Consider the following 22,999-nt stretch of genomic DNA (forward strand, 5'->3'; position numbering starts at 1 on the left):
CTGGTGGCTCAGTGGTTAAGAATCCACCTGCCAATGCAGGGGACATGGGTTCGAGCCCTGGTCTGGGAAAATCCCACATGCCACGGAGCAGTTAAACCCATGTGCCACAACTACTGAGCCTGCACTCTGGAGCCCGCGAGCCACAACTACTGAGCCCATGTGCTGCAACTACTGAAGCCCGCACGCCTAGAACCCATGTTCCGCAACAAGAGAAGCCACCGCAGTGAGAAGCCCGTGCACCGCAACGGAGAGAGTAGCCCCCTCTCGCTGCAACTAGGAAGAAGCCCACGCGCAGCAACGAAGACCCAACGCAGCCAAAAATAAATAAATAAAATAAATAAATTTATTAAAAAAACAACTAGTGAGATACTACTTGACACACACTAGGATGGCTATGATCAGAAACATAGATAATAATGTGTTGCTAGGATGTGAAGAAATTGGAGCTCTCATATACTGCTGATGGGAATATAAAATGGTACAACTGCTCTGGAAAACAGTCTGGCAGCTCCTCAAATGATTAAACATAAAGTTATCATAATGATCCAGCAGTTCCACTCCTAGTGATGCCGAAAACTCGACCTCTGTGCACTGGGGCTGAATCGAATCTTGGAGATAGAGTTTCGGGTGAAGTAGAAAAGAATAGCTTTACTGCTTTGGCAGGCAAAGGGGGAAACAGCGGGGTCCTGCCCAGAAAAACTGTATGTCCAAACCTGGTAGGCAAATCCTTTTATTTAATGATCTTCCTGACATATGTTTCTCGTATTTTTTTTTTTTATCCCTTTCAATGTATAGCCAAGGAAGGCACGTCTGAAAAATGCAGTCTGTGTTTCATTTAGGCTGGTGCTTTGTATTAGTCCCACATCGGTGTCTGGCATGGAGAAAGCATCGTGAGGGGTCTGGGAGAACTTTCTTACTTCTTCTGAGTCGAATTCTCACAGTGACTTCAGTCTGTTTTTTGAAGTATTATAAATTCTTGGCCAGATAATCCCTGAAACTCATGTTCAAAGGCAAATACCAAAGCATATCCTAAAACCAAATATAAATGAATTTTAGATGGGCTGCCATTTTAGCTGATTCACATCACTGCTCCCCTCATCGTGATTTTTGCACACTTGTCAAAGGGACTGGAAGCTCTAACTCAGGTGTTTCAGAAACAAATAATGCATTTTTGATATTTCCCAGAGAGGACATTATTATATATCTTGAAATCTCAGCAAGGACTTGCCTCACCACAAAGCAGGGATGGCCGTGAAGGTGAAACCCTGTATCCCGTTGACCAGCCCCCTCCTGCACTGCCGTACCCCTTCCTTACAGAAGCTGTGCTGTGTGACCACATCATGGTGTGATCTTCAGAGGAGACAGGTCATCTCATTCCTTTTGTGACCTGACTTTCCGAGATCCTTTGTTTTATGGGACTGTGGAGTCTGGTGTGTGACACAGGTCCAATGACCAGATGTGCTATTTCTTTGGTGTTTCCATGATTGATGTTCCTATAAATCCCTTTGGGGATTTTAATACTGTTCAATCTATATTTAAACCATTAAATTTGACAATAAGAAGTAGGACCCTTGGCGGAAATTAATTGCATATTTGAGAATGGCCGGTTAACGAACACCTAAACAATGTCATAGAGCAGGCAAGAACAGGTCTTTCAAGCAAAAGGGGTCCATCTTCACCTGCTCCCTGAGTAACTGGTGCCAGGGTCCCAAACTCCAGAATCGCCATTAGTTTGGATATCATGGATTCGTTTACCGGAGAAGTCGGTTGTGATGCTAATGTGGTACAGGGCATTGTTTCTCTCTCTGTCCTTGTCCCAAGCCTGTCATCCTGCCCAGCCCCTGAATGCAGTCTTGTTATGCTGTGAGGTACAAAGTCACACCAAGGAACTCTAGCCAGTAGGCATTTGTGACAATAGGAACGTAAAGTTGATAAAGGTCTCATCTGTATTTGTTTTCTCTCTCCCATCTCCTGCATCCTTACCAGGCAAAAGTAGAAGAAAAGATCCAAGAGGTCTTCAGTTCTTACAGGTTCAACCACCTTGTACCAAGGTAAGCTGTGGTTAAGTGTTTGAGGGGATCTGGGAAATACCATCTCCCATGGGAGCCTTTCTTCTTTCCTCCTTGAGCTTGTCCAACCTCAGGGGATGAGCCCGCTGTGAGGCTCGTGTTCCCTGACCTTCTGGCTCCCTGGAGATGCTCCTGACCCCAGCTCCTGCCACTATTGGAATAGTGTCTAGAGGAGCTGCTCACTTGAACTGAGCCATCAGGTGTTACATGGGGATGCCCTCAGGGCCTGAACTCTGAGCTCTGAAGGTGGAGAGAGGAAGTTCATGATCTTGAAGCTTAGTTCTGACCTGCTGCACTGGTGTTCAGAACTCTCAAGTTTTTCATATAACACTTTGAAACAGATGTAGGGTCCAGGGGGATGGCAAAGGATGGATTCCTTTGATGTATATTATGACTTGACTGGGAAAATGTGAGAAGTTTGAGCTTCTCCCAGCCTGGCCTTTACTGGTGATTGTGCAGCAGATTCCCAAGGGCGACATTGCAAGTGAGAAATAAAATGCCTTTTGTTTTCCTTGGTGCTTAGTAAGTTGAAGCCTTCTGAGCTCTTTGATGTCAGAAATTCCAAAAGAAGAATTATAAGCAGAAACTTATTAATTTGAACCTTCATTTTCTCTTTTTTCCCCCAATTTTGTAATGTATCACACTAGAATTTCATAAGGTTATTTCATTTATTAGCATTTCTCTTCTAATCACAGATTGCTTCTCTGAAACTGTCCTGTGTTATCTTTCCTGATCAGTAGTCCAAATTGTGTTTGGTCATTATTTTATCTTAATGTTATAGCACTTTTCCTTGACAGTCTCTGGACGTAGTCTAGTTGGGCTGCTGGCTGATTCTCTCTGGATGGGAAGCTGAAGGGTCTGAGGTCCAGCCTGACCTCCTTTATCATGTCTCCCAATTTCCTGAGGCCTCCTAACACATTAACTCCTGGCAAGTCAGTCTCGGGGTACTTCTGCTTACTGGAGCATTACAGATATTTCTAGCCTGAGTTAACTTTGTGTCTTTTTATGCCACCATTCCATTTTGCCCTTATTTCCATGAGAAGAAATTTAGTTAAAATATTCTGATTAGCCAAGGCAGAAAACAGTTGGAAAAATGGAAAGACAGGTGGAAAAGTTCTCTTCATCTTTCTTCCCTGGAGCAGAAAAGGAAAGCATCAACTAACCAGAGGAGTCTTCTTCCAAACTGCTAACCTAAATTTTTACTTTAATCCATAGCCCAGACCTCAATAAATGAATTATTGCTCTTGTCGTGAGCCACAGTTGGAGCTTAGCAAATGACACCATTTGTGTAAACAGCTCTGGGAGAAGGAGCTCTCTGCCCAGTACAGGCTGTTTCCCCAGAGGTGGTAGGACTTGGTGATGGTGAGGGGCATGGTGGCTTCAGGAGGGGTTTGTGGTTAGAGTTGCATCGCGATGACTCACCTGATTGTGCTCTGAGTCACTATGCCCTGTCTCCAGCTCTGTGGACACATATCCTCTGTATTTCCAAAGGGACCTTTGATCATTTGACATTCCTTTTTCACCCACCATCAGAACAGAGCCCTTGGACTTTCCTTTTATTCTTACTGAGATGGGAAGGAGAATAGGAGGTTACAATCTGGGAGGAAGCTGTGTTTTGGGAGTGGTGGTAGAGGACAGTAAAGGAGTAAAATCCCCTGATTCATAGGTCTTAGGTCAGGTGTGGGTGGCAAACAAAAATGTTTCTGTTGGGTTTGTATCCTTTGTGGAAATAGAATATACCAGGGCTCTGGGTTTATGTCAGGAATCTGACATTTCCCATTTTGTCATTGTTGCCTATGAAAATGAGTGTTTTAAAGGATGCTAATTAGCATCTTATGTCACAGCAGGCTAATTAATATTAGAGATATTACACACTGTGGCCAATTGGCTGAGAATGTAAATCAACTTATCAATATAAGGCTGGAGCCAAACATCTTCACCATAGAATGAACTTCTGGGGTTTAAGAATAAATATGAAAATTTATCAGCATTTTAAATTACTATCGCAATTATACTATTTAACATTTTAGTAGTCAAATTTTAAAAGTCTAGTATTATATTGCAGGAACAGAACTTCCTTGTTAGCTAAAGTGAATATTCAGATAGAGCAGTTAATCTAGGTGACATGGCTTGTTTGTGTTTCTGAGGTCATGCTGTTGATCAGATGTGGCAGAATCACACACACTCCCAGGATCACTGACCATGCCCAGGTCCAGGGATGCCAGGAATGATGCTGAGCGAGGCATCCATCTCTTCAGCCTTTCAGAGCCACTGCCAAATAGAAGATTGGGCTGAAATTCAAGGCTGAAGCTGAATGCTGTTACATTCTACAGTTTATTCCCCATTTTCCTCATTCTCAGACTGTGAAACATGCATTCTCTCCTGGAGTGAGGTGGTCCCTCCCAAGGAGCTTTTGGACCATGTTTTGAACAGTTTTGTTTATCAGTATCCTGCTTTCCCATAAAAGTTAATTTTTCTTTCCCTGTGCTTAGTCATTCTCACAGTTTCACATGCTTATGAATTTACCCTTTTCCATGTATTATATTAGCTTTAGTAAGACACCTGAAATGCATAAACCACACACACACACACACACACACACACACTCACACACTCACACAAAAGTTTTAAATTGTCGGGGAGTTCCCTGGTGACCTAGTGGTTAGGATTCCGGGCTTTCGCTGCTGTAACCCAGGTTCAGTTCCTGGTCTGGGAACTGAGATCCCTCAAGCTGTGCAGCGTGGCCAAAAAACAAACAAACAAAAAATTGTTTTTTTCTTGGGAAAAAGTAGACTGGTGCTCCTTGTAAGGGGGAAATATTGATAATGCTAATAGAGCACTAACGGTTAAGTGTTGGCAGTTGCTCTGAAGCCAAAATGCTCTGAGTTAAGCTCTCAAAGCAGTTTTCATACGGGCACCTGCTCAGCTTCCATGTTTTCTGCCATTTCTGTATGTGATGATGCTTTGGCGTTTTCCAAATCCTGAGCAGTTAAAAGATGTGGTCCTTCATACTGTTGTTCTGTCCAAGGTTCATACAAGTAAGTTCATCTTCCCTCCCACCCTCTCTCAAGTGACTTACTGCTTATGTGCCAGAGGCTTACTTTTTTTTTTTTTTTTTTTTTTTTTTTGCGGTACGCGGGCCTCTCACTGTTGTGGCCTCTCCTGTTGCGGAGCACAGGCTCCGGACGCGCAGGCTCAGCGGCCATGGCTCACGGGCCCAGCCGCTCCGCGGCATGTGGGATCTCCCCAGACCGGGGCACGAACCCGTGTCCCCTGCATCGGCAGGCGGACTCTCAACCACTGCGCTACCAGGGAAGCCCCAGAGGCTTACTTTTTGACTGGAGAAGCCCCTGGCTTTAGTGGGTTTAAAACCCTCCCAGCAGCCAACAATGGACTGAATCCCTGTTCTCTCATCTGTCACAAACAAAGGCATGAGTCTCAGGGATGGTCCACGTTTAGGGGGAGGGAGTGTGTTTGCTGTCATTCGGTCTGCTGTGTTCCTTTAAAGTCATTCATTCCTTCACCCATTTGGCAGCAGTATCTAGGGGCTCAGGCACTGCTGGGAACAGGGTGAGCAAGGCTGACCCAGGTCCTGCTCCTGCTGGGCTCTCAGTCTCATGGGGAAAGTAGTTGTTAAACAAATGAATTCAAAGAACATAGTTACCAAGGGGTGACTGTCTCTCTCTGTCTTTTTTTAAAATAAATTTCTTTCTTTTATTTATTTTTGGCTGCGTTGGGTCTTCGTTGCTGCACGTGGGCTTCTCCCTAGTTGCCGCGAGCGGGGGCTACTCTTCGTTGCAATGCACGGACTTCTCACTGCGGTGGCTTCTCTTGTTGCGGAACACGGGCTGTAGGTGCGCGGGCTTCAGTAGTTGTGGCTTGCGGGCTCTAGAGCTCAGGCTCAGTAGTTGTGGCGCACGGGCTTAGTTGCTCCGCAGCATGTGGGATCTTCCCGGACCAGGGCTCAAACCCGTGTCCTCTGCATTGGCAGGCGGATTCTCAACCACTGCGCCACCAGGAAAGCCCGGGGGTAACTGTCTGAAGAAGGGAACGTGGCGCTCCGAGAGAGAGTAACAGGGAGGGTATAAATTAGGTTGGATGTAAATTAGGGAAGGTGTCTCCGTCTATTTGGGCTGCTGTAGCAACTTCCTGTAGATCGGGTGACTTAACGTTTGTTTCTCACAGTTCTGGAGCCTGGGAAGTCCAAGATCAAGGCACCAGCAGATCTGGTGTGTGGTGAGGACCCGCCCCTCTGGTTCATAGATGGCATCTTCTCACTGTATTCTCACCTGGCGGAAGAAGCGCTCTGGGGTCTCTTTTGTAAGAGCACTAATCCCTTCATGAGAACTCTACCCTCACCACCTAATCACCATGCAGAGAGGTCCCCACCTCCTAATACCGTCACACTGGGGATTAGGATTTCAACATAAGAGTTTTGGAGGCACGTAGACATGAAGTCTGTAGCAGAGGCCTCTCAGAGAAAGTGACTCTTAGGCTGAGACCCGGAGGGTGAGTAGGAATTGGCCAGTTTAGGAGGTGGTGGGGCTTTTCCAGGCAGAGGGAAAACATGAGCTACAGCTCTGAGACTGAAAAGAGCAGAGTGCACCCAAGGCAGTGTGACTGGAGCTTGGTGAGGGCATGGGACTGTACTGTACATGCTGCACGGTGCACAAGTATTTCTGAGTTACTTCTCCAACAGTGGAACCAGACTGCCCATATCCTAAATATATGTATTTATTTGGTCATTCCTGTGTGTCCCAATCTCCCACCCCTCTCTCCACAGCCACACAGATGCCCTCCTCAGCCAGTTGAGCACTCGTGCCTGGCAGTGTGCCCTGCCACCCCACTCCTGTGCAGAGCCTGGCTTGTTCTGCTCCACCTAGTTGAATGGCTTTGGGGCTGAATTATTCAGAAAGGAAAGGGAAAGAGCTCTAGCTTTTCTTTTCTAACGCCCTACACAGAAAAGAGTTTTAGATCTAGAGGTGACTTTAGAATAAAAGAATGGTAAGAGTATTAGTTTGCTAGGGCTGCTGTAATCAAATACCACTGATGGGGTGGCTTAAACAACAGAAATTTGTTTTATCACAGTTTGGGAGGCTGGAATTCCAAGATCAGGGTGCTGGCAGGGTTGGTTTCTCCTGAGGTCTCTCTCCTTGGCTTGCAGAGGCCGCCTTCTCACTGTGTGTTCACATGGCCTTTTCTCTGTGTGGATTCCTCCCCAGTGTCACTTACTCTTTTTATAGGATCACCAGGTCCCATTTAACCTTAAATACCTCTTTAAAGGTCCTATCTTCAAATGCAGTCACACTGGGGGTTAGGGCTTCAACATATGAAATTTGGGGTTGGGGGGAGACACAATTTAGTCCATAACAGTCAGGCTTTTAGTACAGTCTCTGGTGGACCAAAAGAAACTGGATATATGTCCCTTCAATTTAAAAGAATCATAAACCTCAAAGAAGAAGTTAAAATTCAATCAGCATTGTGGCCCTTGAAGCTCTAGATAAACAAACATTTCCCGAGATTTATGATTAAGTGGATGAAAGTGAAAGGACAGTTTCCCTTGTGGAAAAAGTCACTGAAAGAAATTTCTCTTCCCCTGCTTGTGGCTAAAGTTGGTCTTCAGATGAAACCAGCTAAAGGAATTCGCTAGTTCCCTCTTAGCAGGGCTCCCAGGGCCTGGCTATCTGTGAGGGAGGTTCGGGGTGGGAGGAGAGCTGTTGGGGAGCCCCCTTTGGGCTGCCTCAGGTCCCACCTCTAGGGACCAACTCAGAGCTGCAGAAAAGGTGCCTGAAGCTTCTTTCAGTTAGATGTTTCTGGTCAGGTGAGGCTTCAGGTAGCTTCTTGTCACTTCAGGATCCTGAGGAGTAGCCAGAGTCTCTTCCTCCCTACACACAGAAAACCCTTTGCCTCTGAGGTCTTTCATTTCCTAGGACTGACAAGCCCCTTGTCAAATGAGAGGAGTGAGAAGACAAGGGAAAGGGTTCATTCTCCGGGGTTGGTTTTTTCTTTTCCCCACAAAAAGGGGAAGGATTTGTTTGTGGCTTAATTCAGCTCTCTAGAAATACTGAGTCCTCCAGGGAAATTTAACCCCTGGCTGACGGGTCTCCTGCAGTGTGGCATGTGTGACCCCCTGAGAGACTGATAGGAAGCACCCCTGAGCCAGAGTGGATGCCATCTGCAATCTAACCAACCCCTCCTTGCCCTCTCTGCTTGCTCACATTTTAACTTTCCCTTTGAGGTTTGTCATTCTTTTTAATTGACAGGACACATACCCAGGGAGAAGTCTCTTTTGGCTAGTCAGAAACTGACGCTACCATTCCTCTATTCTTTCTCTTGTTCATTCGACAGTACATGTTGAGAGCCTGCTCTGTGCTGGGCCCAGGTGCTGAAGCTAGATGTGCGCTCCCTTCACGGGGTTATAGGGTATGCAGTAGGCAGGCAGACCCAACAGGGAATTCCAGTCAATACCTGGTCCCTTTCCCCAGCATTACACTTAGGATCACAAAATTTTATTCACAAGAAACCTTTAATGCTGTCTTGCCCGACATTTTAAATGAGGTGGAAAGTGTTCTCTTTATTGGAACAGAGTATTTTCCCTTCTCTCCTCTGTGGCTTAGCATCCCAGGGTATTTGGCGTTTTCAAATTCCTCTGACTATTTTTCAGACTGCCAAGAACTGACCTGTAGAAAACCCTCTGGGACTTGATCCTGTCATAGTTAGAAGTCAGGAGTTCTGCCTCCAAATTCTGTGCTTGCCCTCACCTGGATTGGGTTTCTCAGCTTCCTCTCACTTCTTGAGTGGGTCCCTGCCTGCCCTGTTAACGGTCTCCTGCGCCCTCCTGGCTTTTCTCGTCCATCACACCTATGCTGGCCACACTCAGCCTGCCCATCCGGAGCCAGGCCGCGCGGTGTGCTCTCTTCAGCTGTGCGCTGATCTCATTCCGTTCCCTCACACCTCAGCCTTTCTGCTCTTCCCATCTTACGAACCCTGACCGCAGTACCCCTGTCGCTGCTTCTGCTAAAGGGTCCTAGCAAGATTGCCAAGAAAAAAAATCGTACAACTGTGCCTTCTGAATGGCTTCATCAAAAGTTTATACTCCTCAGCTTCAGCTGGGCCTTCACTCCGGTTTATCATCCTTCATTCATCTTGTGTAGATTTCCTAACATATTCCCCATTACGGCCAACGCACACTCTCCCAGGTCTTGCTTCCTAATTCCTGAGAAAACCGAGGCCGTCCCACGTTTCCCTGGTTTCCCTCTTCCCCACTTCAGAGTCCTCTGTTTGTCTAACTTCACACTGTCCCATTGTTTCTGTCTCTGAGAATGTAGACTCATTCATTATTTTCAGACTCACCTCTCCTCCTGACGCCCTCACCTGAATACACCTCCAGTGCTTAAAGCCCGCCTGTCCCTGTGCTCACTGAGCCCTGACCCCTGGACCTCCTTGAAAGAGAAGTTGAGTCTGACCATCTCTTCTTTATGATCTGGAATCTGCTCTCCTCACTCCCTGAACTCTCTTGAAGGTCACCAGCCACTTTGTAGTTTGTCCTCTTTTTCCTCACTCCTACTGCACTGTTTGCCGCTGTTAAAAACCTCCGTGAGGGCTTCCCTGGTGGCGCAGTGGTTGAGAGTCCGCCTGCCGATGCAGGGGACACGGGTTCGTGCCCCGGCCGGGAAGATCCCACATGCCGCGGAGCGGCTGGGCCCGTGAGCCATGGTCGCTGAGCCTGCGCATCCAGAGCCTGTGCTCCACAACAGGAGAGGCCACGACAGTGAGAGGCCCGCGTACCGGAAAAACAAAAACAAACAAACAAAAACCTCCGTGAAATTCTCTCCTCCTGCTCTGCCTGTGAGGCGACACTGCCTTTGGCCTTCCTCTGCTTGTGCACTGCTCTTTACCTCTCTCCTCTGGCTCCTGGTCCTCCAAGCCCTTACAGATGGGACTTCCCTCAGTTCTGCCTTCAAACTTTGCTCTCTGCTCTGTCCTCTACTCCTGCAGCTTCACCTGTCACCTGCTTGCAGATAAATGATTCCCAGTTCGTCTGTGTCACCTGGATCCCTCTCCAGGGTCTCACATGGGTTTCCAGAGATGTGACTGACATCCCCACCTGAATACACTTCCAGTGCTTTAGAGTCCACCTGTCCACAGTCAGCTTGTCTTGGGCACCGTGCTAGGTGGAGCCCTCAGAACTCTAATTCTTCCCACCTGGTTGACTCTCTTTTTTTTTTTTTTTTTTTTTGGTACGTGGGCCTCTCACCATTGTGGCCTCTCCCGTTGCGGAGCACAGGCTCCGGTCGCGCAGGCTCAGCGGCTATGGCTCACGGGCCCAGCTGCTCCGCGGCATGTGGGATCTTCCCAGACCGGGGCACAAACCCGTGTCCCCTGCATTGGCAGGCGGACTCTCAACCACTGCGCCACCAGGGAAGCCCCACCTGGTTGACTCTTAACAGCATCTTACCCTGTCTACCCACCTCATCTCTCTCCCCACTTAGTGCTTTCATCAGTACAGTTTGTAAACACATATTGAATACCTACTGTGGTCAGATAATTTTTCTAAATTACAGTTCTGGTCATTTTTTCTCAGCTGAAAACCCTCAGGATTTTCCTTTGCCTATTTTTTTAAATTGAGGTATAACTGACATAACATTATATTCATTTCAGGTGTGCAACGTAATGATTCAATATTTGTATGTATTGCAAAATGGTCACCACAGTAAGTCCAGTTAACATTCAGCACCATATATAGTTATAAATTCTTTTTCTTGTGTTGAGAACTTTTGAGATCCACTCTCCTAGCTACTTTTAAGTACGCAGTACAGTATTATTAACTATATCACTGTGCTGTACGTTACATTTTCATGACTTATTTATTTTTATTTATTTATTTATTTATTTTTTGTGTGTAACGCGGGCCCCTCACTGTTGTGGCCTCTCCCGTTGCGGAGCACAGGCTCTGGACGCGCAGGCTTAGCGGCCATGGATCATGGGCCCAGCCGCTCCGCGGCATGTGGGATCCTCCCGGACCGGGGCACGAACCCGCGTCCCCTGCATCGGCAGGCAGACTCTCAACCACTGCGCCACCAGGGAAGCCCAGACTTATTTATTTTATAACTGGAGGTTTGTACCTTTTGACCCCCTTCACCCATTTCACTGCCCTCCCCCTCCACTTCTCACTTCAGGCAACCACCAGTCTGTTTTCTGTATCCACAAGCTCAGGGCTTTTGTTTGTTTTTTGTTTTTTTGGTGGAAACCCTAGAGTGCCACATATGAGTGAGATCGTGTAGTATTTATCTTTTTCTATCTGACTTATTTCATGTAGCATAATGTCCTCAAGTTCCATCCATGTTGTCTCAAATTCCCTTTGCGTATTAAATTGAGTTAAATTCCTCAGCTGGCATCCCAGATCCCTGTAAAAAGGGCCTCAGCTGCCTTCTTGACCATTCCTCTTTCATTCCTAATAGCCAGGCCAAATCCCCGACCTGCACTCCCTCTGCACGCTTTATACCTGTCTGCATGATATAGTAGCCGTTAGCCACTTGTACCTGTTTAAACGTAAATTAATTAAAATTAAATAAAGTTTTAAATTCAGTTGCTCAGTCACACTAGCCATATTTCAAGTGCTCAGTACGCACATGTGGCTCGTGGCTACCTATTGGACAGCACAGACAAAGACACTTCCATCATCACTGGAAGTTCTTTTGGACGGCCCTGGTCGGTTCCTTTTGTCTTTGTTCCTTCTGGCTAAACTGTCCTCCCACCAACTCCTCACGTCCTCTGCCTGTTAAAATATTCTCCTTCTTCCAGGGCCCCTACCTCAACTTCCACCTGTTCACACAACCTTCCCTGATCGTTGTTTTCTGAATGAGATGCCCTCCCCCAAACCCTTTAGAGCCTCTAGTATTTTATCTGTTTTCCCTTTATGAAAACTACCCAGTTTTCCTCATTTTGTAGCCGCTTATGTCCTTATCTCATTTCCAGTACTGAATTAGAAGACTTTTTGAAGTAAAGACTCCTTCTTCTGGGCACAGTACAGTGGGAGTTCAATAAACAATTGTTGAATTGAATACCTAGGAAAGAGAGTGGTTCTTCTTTCATTTTATTTCTGGAATCAGCAAGCACAGTGAATGTCTTAAATTCTTTACTTTTTTCTTTCCTTCCGTAATCACACAGACCCCTTCTGTAAGACCCAGCGAGAAGCGCAGCCCCTGTCCTCTGCCTGCCTGTGCAGGTGGCCATGGCCAGCACAGTCCATCTTAGAGCCAGTGTTGCTGACATCAGGGCTGAGGAGAGCGACTGGTTGCAGAATACAGACATGATCCTCAGGCCAGGGCTGTGGGTCAGCATGTGGGAGGTGGAATTTCGGGGAGGGAACACTAGACGGATGAGTGAGGGGCAGGCAGGGTACAAACCACAGACTTCAGAGAAGTGACCCCATAAGAAATGACCAGAACGACAGAGGCTAACCAAATCAGGGAAGTGGCGAGGCTCAGATTTAAATTGCTTACAGGATGGGGAGCTGCAAGGTATCTGTTCTCAGCTAGACCCTGGAGGAACTTTCTGGGTGGTTTGTTACTGCCTGGCTAAGTGTGCTCACAGTGGCATTTCTAGCCCAAAGCTACCGGCCACGAAGGAGAGTTTGTTTTTAACATTTTATTTATTTATTTATTTATTTATTTTTTGGCTGCACGAATTTATTTATTTATTTTTTTTGCAGTACGCGGGCCTCTCACTATTGTGGCCTCTCCTGTTGCGGAGCGCAGGCTCAGCGGCCATGGCTCATGGGCCTAGCCGCTCTGCGGCATGTGGGATCTTCCCAGACCGGGGCACGTACCCGTGTCCCCTGCATCGGCAGGCGGAATCTCAACCACTGCGCCACCAGGGAAGCCCTAATTTTTTTTTTTTAACATTTTGTTTGTTTATTTATTTATTTATTTTTTGGCTGCGCCGTGTGTTTGTTTCGGCACGCCGGATCTTCGTTGAGGCATGCAGGATCTTTCGTTGCAGCGCACGGGCTCTTTGTTGGGGCCCAGAGGGCGTGGGCTCCACAGTTGGCAGCACGCAGGCTGGCTCTCATTGAGGCGCGTGAGCTCGGTAGTTGTGGCGCGCGTGCTTAGTTGCCCCGCAGCATGTGGGATCCTAGCTCCCCGACCAGGGCTCGAACCCGTGTTCCCTGTATTGGAAAGCGGATTCTTAACCACTGCCACCAGGGAAGCCCCGCCCCAAACATTTGCCAGCGCCATTTCCAGACACATTAAGGACGGTCAGAGGCTGGCCTCTCTTCTCTGGTTTAGCCGCCCTGGGGAGCTAAAGAAGTTGCTGTTTTCTACTCATTGACTGTAGGGGGATGACCAGAAGGTGTGAGTGAGTGTGTGCGTGTGCATACCGTGTTCTGTAGTGGGGGAAGCCGAGGCTGTTAGAGTAGGTTTACAAAGCTCTTTATCTTTCCAGGCTTATTTTGCAGAGGGAGAAGCACTTCCATTATCTGAAGAGAGGCCTCCGACAGCTGACAGATGCCTACGAGGTAAACACCTTGCCCAGGAGCTTTCTCTATCAAATTATCAGTCAGATCTTTCTCCTTTTTTACTGTTTGGATGTAAAAGACACTATGGGCTTGCCCTGTCGCAGATTCACTCACCGTCCTGTGTGGCTCTGGTGGGCACCGGCTCTGCAGCAGCTCTGCCCCACAGAGCCGGGACTCCTGCTTCCGAAAGGACAGAACCCAGTCTCTAGTCTTGTCCTCCCTCAGAGCTAGTGGAGGCCCCAGATGGGGTGGGGCTTTCACCCCCATCGTGGCTGAGGGGGGTTCACATGCTGTTCTTCTAGACACTCCTTGACCACTAAAAGGTGGTCTAGATACCTGTTCATCCCCACCCCTTGGCCCTGTAAGCTGATCTAATTTCTCTACTGGCCAAAGGACCAGTATATAAGTCCCAGAGGGTAGTCCTGCAGTTTAACACTGAAAAAAATGCCCAAACGTGGAGTGGATCTTAAATCAATATACCTGAGAGCCCTAGGGGTCCAGAGAGGGGCTCAGGGGAGGGCAGCGGAGGTGGAGGGGAGGGGTGTTGGGAATAGGGGTGAGTAGCAGCCAGAGGGTAAATGTGAACCAGAGGCCGCCAGTTTCCCTGCCCCACTTTACATACAGCAGCTCTGCTTTTAGTTTGCTTTTATTGGGGGGTTCTACATTTGATTATTTACATCAGGAATTTGAGCCTATAGACCCAAGCGGGTAGCATAAACGAGAGATGCGGGCTTGGTTGGGGGAGGGTGTGCGGGGTGGAACTGAGGCAAAGCAGAGGACCCAGTTGCTGCCAAACAGCAGTGCAGACCCAGGGTTGCCAGATCTCTTGTTTTTTCAGATGAAGCCAGAAATTCAGATTTCTCTGTGGATCTCTCAACATGTAAATGTTACAACCAATTCTAATTAAACAAACAAAACACTACAGGGAACAAGCAGGACACATCCCTGGGTTACGTTTGGCCTGTGGACTTTCAGTATTCAATCCTCAACGATTAGGGTCCAGGCAACCCTGATACAGTTAATACCATGACAGCTAACAATTCACTGAAAAGTGCGCTAAAAGCTTGCTGTTCATTGTCTCATTTAATCCTCACAGCTATCCAGGGGGTAGGTAAGTCTTTATTTCTTCATAGATAAGGAAATAAGCATGGCAAGATTAAGTATTTGCTCAAAGGCACATAGCTAGTGAGAGGAGGAGCTGGCACTGAAACCCATAGCAGTGTCTTCTGTCACCACACCAGCTGCCCCCAGGTGGGGAGCTAGCACATTTATGTGCACATTTATGAAGAGGGCAGTTTGGGCCAATGGAAAGAGCACTGGACTGAGAGTCTAGAAACCGGCAGTCTTGTCTTATCTCTGACATTTACTCTCTGTAATCTGGAAAAAGTTCATCTCTCTGGATCTCATTTATACACTTTGGATGTGTAAAACTGGGGCAGTAATACTGCCTGCCCGCCTAGCCTTGAATGCTTGAATATTTATGGCTTGAGTTAGGATCAAGACCTGCTCACATGTCACCTTTGGAAACCTTTCCCAGCTCCCCAGGCAGAGGTAGTCAGTTTCTTCCATGTGCCCATTATTAGCGTTTATCCAGGTATATGTGTGCATTAGTTTTGTTCTGCCGTGTTCCAGAGAGGCACTTGTACTTACATGTCTTTTTTTTTTTTTTTTTTTGCGGTACGCGGGCTTCTCACTGCTGTGGCCTCTCCCGTTGCGGAGCACAGGCTCCGGACGCGCAGGCTCAGCGGCCATGGCCCACAGGCCCAGCCGTTCCGCGGCATGTGGGATCTTCCCGGACCAGGGCACGAACCCGTGTCCCCTGCATCGGCAGGTGGACTCTCAACCACTGCGCCACCAGGGAAGCCCCTTACATGTCTTTCTAATTGCCCTCTTCCTCTACAGAAAACCACACACATCCTAAACAAAGTATCTTAAGAGTAGGAACTGAATTTTACTCATTACTGTGCCGCCAGAGCTTGGCATGAGGAGATACTTACTGAATGAGTTACTCCAGCAAATCCCTTCCTGAGGTTGTGTATCTTCTTGGATCTGCACTGAGAAAATAGTAGCACTTAACTTTCTGGCGTGTGAGAAGTCCTCTGCTTGGCTTCTTTGGATGCCTGTGAGGGAAGGACCCATTGGATTCAGGTTAAACTCCTTTGTCCCATTGTCCTTTTCTCACATATGGTCATTTCAGCTCCTGGCTAAGGCCACCAGGCAAAGTGTCCTTCATTCACTGATTGTTCATAGGTTGTCCGCCTCCTCCTTGCCAGGCTGCCAGGAGGGAGACAGATGTCTCCCCTTTCACACTGAACAGTTGGAGACCCTGCTGCCTTTTCAGCAAGGTCTTGGAATGATTCTGAATAAGGGGTGTGTTTTCTGCCCTGTTCCTTTTGCAGTGTCTGGATGCCAGCCGCCCATGGCTCTGCTACTGGATCCTGCACAGCTTGGAACTCCTAGATGAACCCATTCCCCAGATGGTGGCGACAGAGTGAGTCTGGCTTTGGGGAACCCGGGGTGTTCTCTGAAATTGTATTTTGACTTTGGGGTTCTTTTTGTTTCGTTTCTGTTTTATTTATTTTGAATGAAAACCACAGAGCACTACAAAGACACCGTTGCCCTTCTCTTGACCTCCAGTAACTTCCTGAAACTCTTCCACTTCAGAAGCCCATTGTATGCTCACAGGTAGAATAAGACTTTGAACTCCCAAGAGAAGGATTCTGTCTCTTCTGTGGCCTTTTCTTTTGGCTCTTGCTCTGGTCTTTGAGAAAAGTCTTCATCATCAACTCTGGAGAAATATGATTTTGCCAGAAAGTACAGTATGCATTTGAATAGCTTCTGTGGGGAAACGCGTGGCAACCCAATGGACAAAAATGTCTTTGCTTTCTGTAAACACGTCCATAGAAGTCCCTCCTCACCAATGCCTGGGAGTATGGCTCTTGATGGCAGTGGATGTGTTACCGTCTTGGTGTACAAATGTCATGACATCGTTTTCCTAAGCTTCTGATTTATGGTTAAAGATCTAAGCAACTAGGATTCTTCCCAAAGTGCTGGTGCAGATGGTGTCCTCAGTGTGGCTTCTCATCCTTAGACGCTCATCATAGTTTGTATTTTTTTTTTTTTTTTTTTGGTGATACGTGGGCCTCTCACTGTTGTGGCCTCTCCCGTTGCGGAGCACAGGCTCCGGATGCGCAGGCTCAGTGGCCATGGCTCACGGGCCCAGCCGCTCCGCAGCATGTGGGATCTTCCCGGACCGGGGCACAAACCCGTGTCCCCTGCATTGGCAGGTGGACTCTCAACCACTGCGCCACCAGGGAAGCCCATATAGTTTGTATTTTAAAGAAGAAACCGATCATCACTCTAGTCTGAGGGGTACCTGAGGTAGCAGAGAGCCGCCAGGAATTGGATCTAATGCTCCAGTTCTCACTGAGAGAGATCGCGTCCCCTCAGCAGCACCTCGACCTCATCTCTCCCGCTGCTGCTCCGGAGGGAGAGAGTCAGAGGGAGGCCCCTGAGCCAGGTTCGTTTGCCCGCAGCACACGGGCAGCTGTGCCGGGATGCGTGGAGGCCAGCACATACCCCTCCCTGGCCGCAGTCCCCCTGCCTGGGTCACACTGTCAGGTCAGAAGAACAGAGCCACACATTGTCTCATTCATTCCGTCTTAACAATAACCTCTCATTCTTGCCTTCCTGGGCAGGGTGTCTTGTGATGAATGTGGATAGGGAAGATAATAAAGAATTAGGCCATTAACCCTTGTGATGTGTACGATGCTTTCAGAGGGAGAGGAAAAGTATGCATTGTCTTCCACATCACGGAGCTGCTGCAAGCCTAGTTGCTTCTAGCTCTGGATGTAGAGTTGGACACAGTTTCTGCAGTAACAGGAATTTAATTGTCAAAATAAAGGCCTGTGTGTTTTTGAAATACCAGTTGGGGGTTGTGGATTGTTTGGGAAGTTCCCCCCCGTCCTCCACATACACAATCAGGATGCACGCTGGGGGAATGGGAATGGGAAAGTCGTATGTGAGAGAAGACAAAAGACATGGGAGGATTTTGTGAGTGAAGTGCAGATACCCCCTAAAGGAGCAGTGGTTTGGAGCAGGAAGGATGCCCCCTAGAGGTGGACGTAGACCGGTCTGAAGTGGGAAGATGGTGATAAGGGGCTTCTTGATGTGGAAAAACTCGGGTCAGCATCGATTTTGAGTTTTGTCCAGGTTGTATACTTGGCGTCTTATATGTAAGGCTTTTCTGAGGGAATAAGTGTCAGAGCAGCTTTTGTGGCAACATCAGATAGGAAGAGAGGACCCCCTTAGAGGGCTTTTCACACTGAACAATTGGAGACAACCTAAATATCAACAGTCGGGTATGCTATAAGTGTAAAGTTTAGGTAAAGTACCTGTGTCATGATACATACAATGAAATACTATGCAGCCACGTAAAAATGTAAAAGTTAACAGGTGTTAAATAGACTTATTGTGGTGATCATTTCCCAGTATATACAAATATCAAATCATAATGTTGTCAGATCATCTGAACCTAATATAATGTTACATGTCAATTATACCTCAATTAAAAATTTATATATATATATAAATGTGTATATCTGTATATAAAAATGTATGTATTTATATAGAAAGATATTTAAATGAAAAAAGGTAAAGATTCATTTTTTATGTATTAAAAATAAAGGTGGTTCTATGCATAGAAAAAAACAAGGATAGATACACACATGGTAGTTATTTGTGCAGATGGTGGGGTTGAAGGTGATTTTTTTCTTTTCTTTTTTAAGCTGATTTGCATTTTCTAAAATTTCTACAATGAAACTATTGTTTTGTAATTACAAGAATGTTTTAAAACTAAAAAGCTGATTTGTCCTGATTTCAAGAACCACTTGATAGTTAATGACCAAAATTTTCTGTTTCACAGCCAACTTAAAAGCTTTACCTATGGTTCTTCTGAGCATTGATTTAACAGACTTTTAAAGAATTACTTAGACTTCCCAATAATGTACTTTGTTCTGTGCCTAGCAGGCAGTTAATTCTAGGTGCAGATAATATTTGTAATGAACAGAGCCTAGTAGCTCTGGCTTATAAGGGAATAAACTATTTTTAGTAAGAAACAGAAATCTTAATGACTTCTATAAAAATATGGGGATTTTTTTTTAAAAGACTACCTGATTTTGGATATTGCCTTTTTATTTATTTTGCACAGGGAAAAGAAATGCTTTGAAAATGTGATTAGGTTTTTTTGGTTTCCCTCTTCTTTATACAAATATTAAGGTGACCTAGAGCTTGAGTTTAGCTGTAGAGTTTAATTATTTTTCTGCTGTCTTCTCTTCCCCCTCCCCAGCCTAGTGTGCAACACACTCACTCACACACACACACACACACACACACGCAAGTTTCTCTCTCTTTCCTATTTTGTTCACTGTTGTACTTCTGTTTGTTCTGGGAACAATATGACAAGCTGAGTTCCCTCTAGTGGACAAAACCACTTTTGTCAGCTACTGTGACTGCCGACCAAAGCCAGCAAGGCCAGGCTTTTACTGCTGGTTTCAGACCTTTCAAGAATAATATATTTATAGGTAGGAATTTAGTGTGCCTCTCTTAAGAGATTGTATCCACAAATTTATACATGTGTTTACCTAAAGTAAATTAATATTTTGGAACCAGACTAAGTGCATTTGCTTTGTTAATGATTTTAGAACTAAAGGAAGCATCTTTTAATGAGAATCCCACGCGTTGTTATTGAATGCTACATTTATGAGACACACAGGGTAAAATGAAAACCACAGGGAAACTACTGTACTGTTAGGTCTTTTAGCTTCTGTAAGATCTGAAAACTATCTTTAACTTAAAAATTGTTTTAGGACTTTTCCACTCGTAAAGTTTTTCTAAAGATTAAATTTAAATTTTCATGTGTCAGTGTTTTATTATTTCCCTTTTGAAAGGTTATTAGTTGCTTGTCCCCTGGATAGCTCCTGAAATATCTTTCCTTTTAAATTTAATTTGTTTCCTTATCTTTCAGTGAAGATACCTTACGTGGTCATTTGTCTTCTGGGCGTTTTTTGGCCAGGTGTTGCTGGCATCTAGAAGGTGGAGGTTGGGGAAGCTGCTAAATATCCTCCACAGGACAGTCCCCACAACCAAGAATTATCCAGTCCAGAATGTCAATAGTGCCACGGTGGAGAAACCCTGCTCTAAAATAACCAACTTTAGACTTGACCACACTTCCAAAACAGCAGCACACCAGGCATCGCCAGCTCTTGATGAAATCAGATAACCTGTCGTCCTCCCCAGGGCGACACTGGCCTCCTGGAATCAACAGGAGAGCCTGCTTGTCTTTCCCCTGTTCATTGCTCTCCTCTGCCAGGGAAGGAGTTTTCCTTTCCCTTGTATCAGCTGAAGCTGTCTTACAGTATGAAAATCGGAAGACTTAGCATAGATGTCTTAGCCTGATGTCAGGTCATCCATCCTGCCTTCGTATATGCTCCTGAGTCATCTGCTCAAGGATGACTGTGCCTATTTCCAAAGCTATCATCTTTCTAACTTATTCTAGGCCTTAAGTCTATCTGTGGTAACCTGTCTGGTGCTGAAGTTTTTCTTAAATCTAACCTAAATTCTTCTTGCTGCAGATTAGCTTCAATTTTTGTTTCTTTACTAGAAAGTTTGCATAATTACCCTTTGTATACTTGAGGTATTTTGCTGAGTAGCTTCCACACTGTGGTTTTCTCTAATGGTAAGCCTTTTAATCACTTGTATACTTAGCCATTTTTACAACTCTATTCTGAAATTCCTTTGAGTTGGAAAATGGAGGCTTGAGCCAGATATAGTTTTGACCAATACTATGTTTATGATGCTTTGAAAAAGCATTTTCTTTATTGTTTACAAGTCCTGGACCCTAACCTCTGGTCCTTTTTCTGCTGTGTTCCTAGTTATTTCTCATATTTATATGCTTTATTCATCCCCCTACTCCTGCCATCTCTAAGTATATTACTTGCTACTTACACCTGTTTCATTTGTTTTGTTCTTATTGGCTTCTGATTTGTTTTATATTATTCTGGGCTTTCTCTCCTTGGAGGGTTTCCCTGCTCGTTATGTATTATTTGCTTATATACTGTGCATGCTTTTGAATCCTCCATCCACACTGGTGACAGTGATGTCCAGAATCAACCACTTTAAGGGGATGTCCTCAACCATCCCCTAAAAGTCCAAGTAAATTATCGATAATCTTGCTTTGAACTTAATCCTCTTACAGGTTTTACACACTTTTTAATAGTTGAATGATAAAGCTGTGGTGTCCAATAGAACTCAACAAGGTAATGGAAATGTTCTATAATTTATCGCAACCACTAGCCACATGTAGCTATTGAGCAGTTGCAATGTGGCTTGTGTGACTGAGGAGCTTAATTTTAAATTTAATTAATTTAAATTGAAATTTAAAAAACCTCATGTGGCTAGTGGCTACCTATTGGACAGTGCAGATATATCACATTGCTACCCAAAATGTGGTCCCCAGACCAGCAGCATTGCCATCACCTGGGAGCTTGCTAGAAATGCAGAATCTCGGGTCCCTTTAGTTCTACTGAATTAGATCTGCAGTTTGACAAGATACTCAGGTGACTTCCACGCACACTCGAGTTTGAGAAGCACTGATACTTGGCTGTACATTGGAGTCACATGGGGAATCTTTAAAACTATTGCCACTTGGGCCCACCCTCAGCGACTCTGATTTAATTGGTATTAGGTGTGGCCTAGGCTTGGGTTTTTTTTTTTTTTTTTTTTTTTAAACATCCCCAAAGTGATTCTAATTATACAGCAAAGACTTGTGGTATTCAAACTTCGTGTGTATCCACATCACCTGGGAATTTGGTAAAAATACAGAGGCCCAGCTCTTTCCTGCTTCAGCAAGTCTGGGTCTGTGTTCCTTATTAGCCCTCCAGTGATTCTCATCTACACATTTGGGGTTTTTAAATCCCTGACCTGGAAGATAGTTTCCCACTTTGTTGGAAATCATCATGTAAGCGAGGATGAAACGCCTTGCTGACTTGAAAGAAAATTGATCTACTAGATCTTTCAGTCATATGACTAAATGAGTGATTTATGAATACTTGTTTTTCACAAAGTGTGCCACTCTTGGTGTTTGCTCAGTGTTTCCCGCATGTGATTTTTAAAATTAGTTGGCAAATTTCTGGTCTCTAAGACAAGTTTTTCTTCCCCTTTGGATCGTTAGAAGTATCATTCACATTTTGCTTTTCAGAATTGCTAGGAGTTCTGCTCACGACAGCTGGTAGCTTCACTGTCAGTTTGCCAGTTCCTTAAGGTACAAGTTGGAAAGACTCTGGATCAGAATGTTCTATAGTACGGAAGTGTCTCAGACTCAAGAAGAGCCCAACCCCTGTTCCCCACATAGCCCTCAGTCAGTCAGATGCAGCCTGTCAGCTGGGGGCAGTTGGTGTGGAGGGGTGATTTAATGGTGTCTCTGGTACATTCAGATCCCAGCCCATTCCAGACTTTAGGCTACAGGGTCAGGAGTATTGCATTTGCCGTAATTCTGTCATGGGAGCTGGGGAAGGGAATGGATAACTAGATGACTCTTTTCCTTTTTCTTTTTTAAAATGTGCTGTTAAGTTTTATGTCAGCCAAAAAACGTTATTTTTGTGATCAGAAAGCTTTTTGTACGCTAATGCAGCCAACTTTTGTTAGACCAGGAGTTTATTAGCTCTTTGTTTCTGGGAAATAGGATAAGAATTGATGAGGGTTTGGGAAACATGTTAGTAAAAAACTCATTTTTCTCTGCAAAAATTAATTGCTATTAAAAACATGTCACAGAACTGTCTTCCTTCTCTGATTATCAACTTCAGTTTCAATCCTTGTGTTTCCTACAGTAAAATTGTGGGTGGAACGTGAAGTGAGTGTGGATTGCTTTTAACCTGTGATGATTTCAGGGCTTTACTAGGAAGTCAGCAGCATTTTCTATGGCTGTCCCTGCCCAGATAATGGCAGGTCTGAAATCAAAAGTCATCAAATATGAGGTGGGTGAGGCGCAATCAGCTTGTGTCTTAGTGGAGATTAAGTAGACTCTGTGCCATCTCTCTGGCAGCAGTAGATAAGAAAAAATGAGACAAAAGAGTCCAGGAAAAGAAGACTGTCTGAGCACTAGAAGGACACAGATTTGCAGCTGGTTCTCTTAACTGAGGACTTGTCCTAGTAGGAAGCTGTGATCCACTACGTTGTGCGGAAACAGCTTGAGAACCAGGGGGCACCCTCCGGGGGCACCCCTTTCCAATGAACTTTAGAGGACCTTAGACAAAGAGGGGTTCTCTTGGTTTCACTTAAAGCAAGAAGATAACTTCTGGGCAGACTGATGCCATGCTTGGAAGCAAAGGCTTGGAGGCCAACCCTCAATAAA

At 45.6% G+C, this 22,999-nt stretch overlaps 1 protein-coding gene across 2 annotated transcripts in view; it reads left to right on the forward strand.

The window, feature by feature from the left end:
- The window catches only part of LOC307050725 (protein farnesyltransferase subunit beta), a gene marked incomplete at its 5' end in the record, with an annotated part of 78,072 nt that overhangs the window by 20,891 nt on the left and 34,182 nt on the right, over positions 1-22,999 (forward strand). For both annotated transcript variants that reach the window (XM_079700930.1, XM_079700931.1), the window contains 3 exons: positions 1,987-2,051; positions 13,518-13,590; positions 15,990-16,081. In XM_079700930.1, the coding sequence (XP_079557056.1) occupies positions 1,987-2,051; positions 13,518-13,590; positions 15,990-16,081 (230 nt within the window). The remainder of the gene's footprint in view (positions 1-1,986; positions 2,052-13,517; positions 13,591-15,989; positions 16,082-22,999) is intronic.

This window comes from Hyperoodon ampullatus (genome assembly GCF_949752795.1).
Source record: "Hyperoodon ampullatus genome assembly, chromosome: 3".
In the NCBI taxonomy this organism is placed as follows: Eukaryota; Metazoa; Chordata; class Mammalia; order Artiodactyla; family Ziphiidae; genus Hyperoodon; species Hyperoodon ampullatus.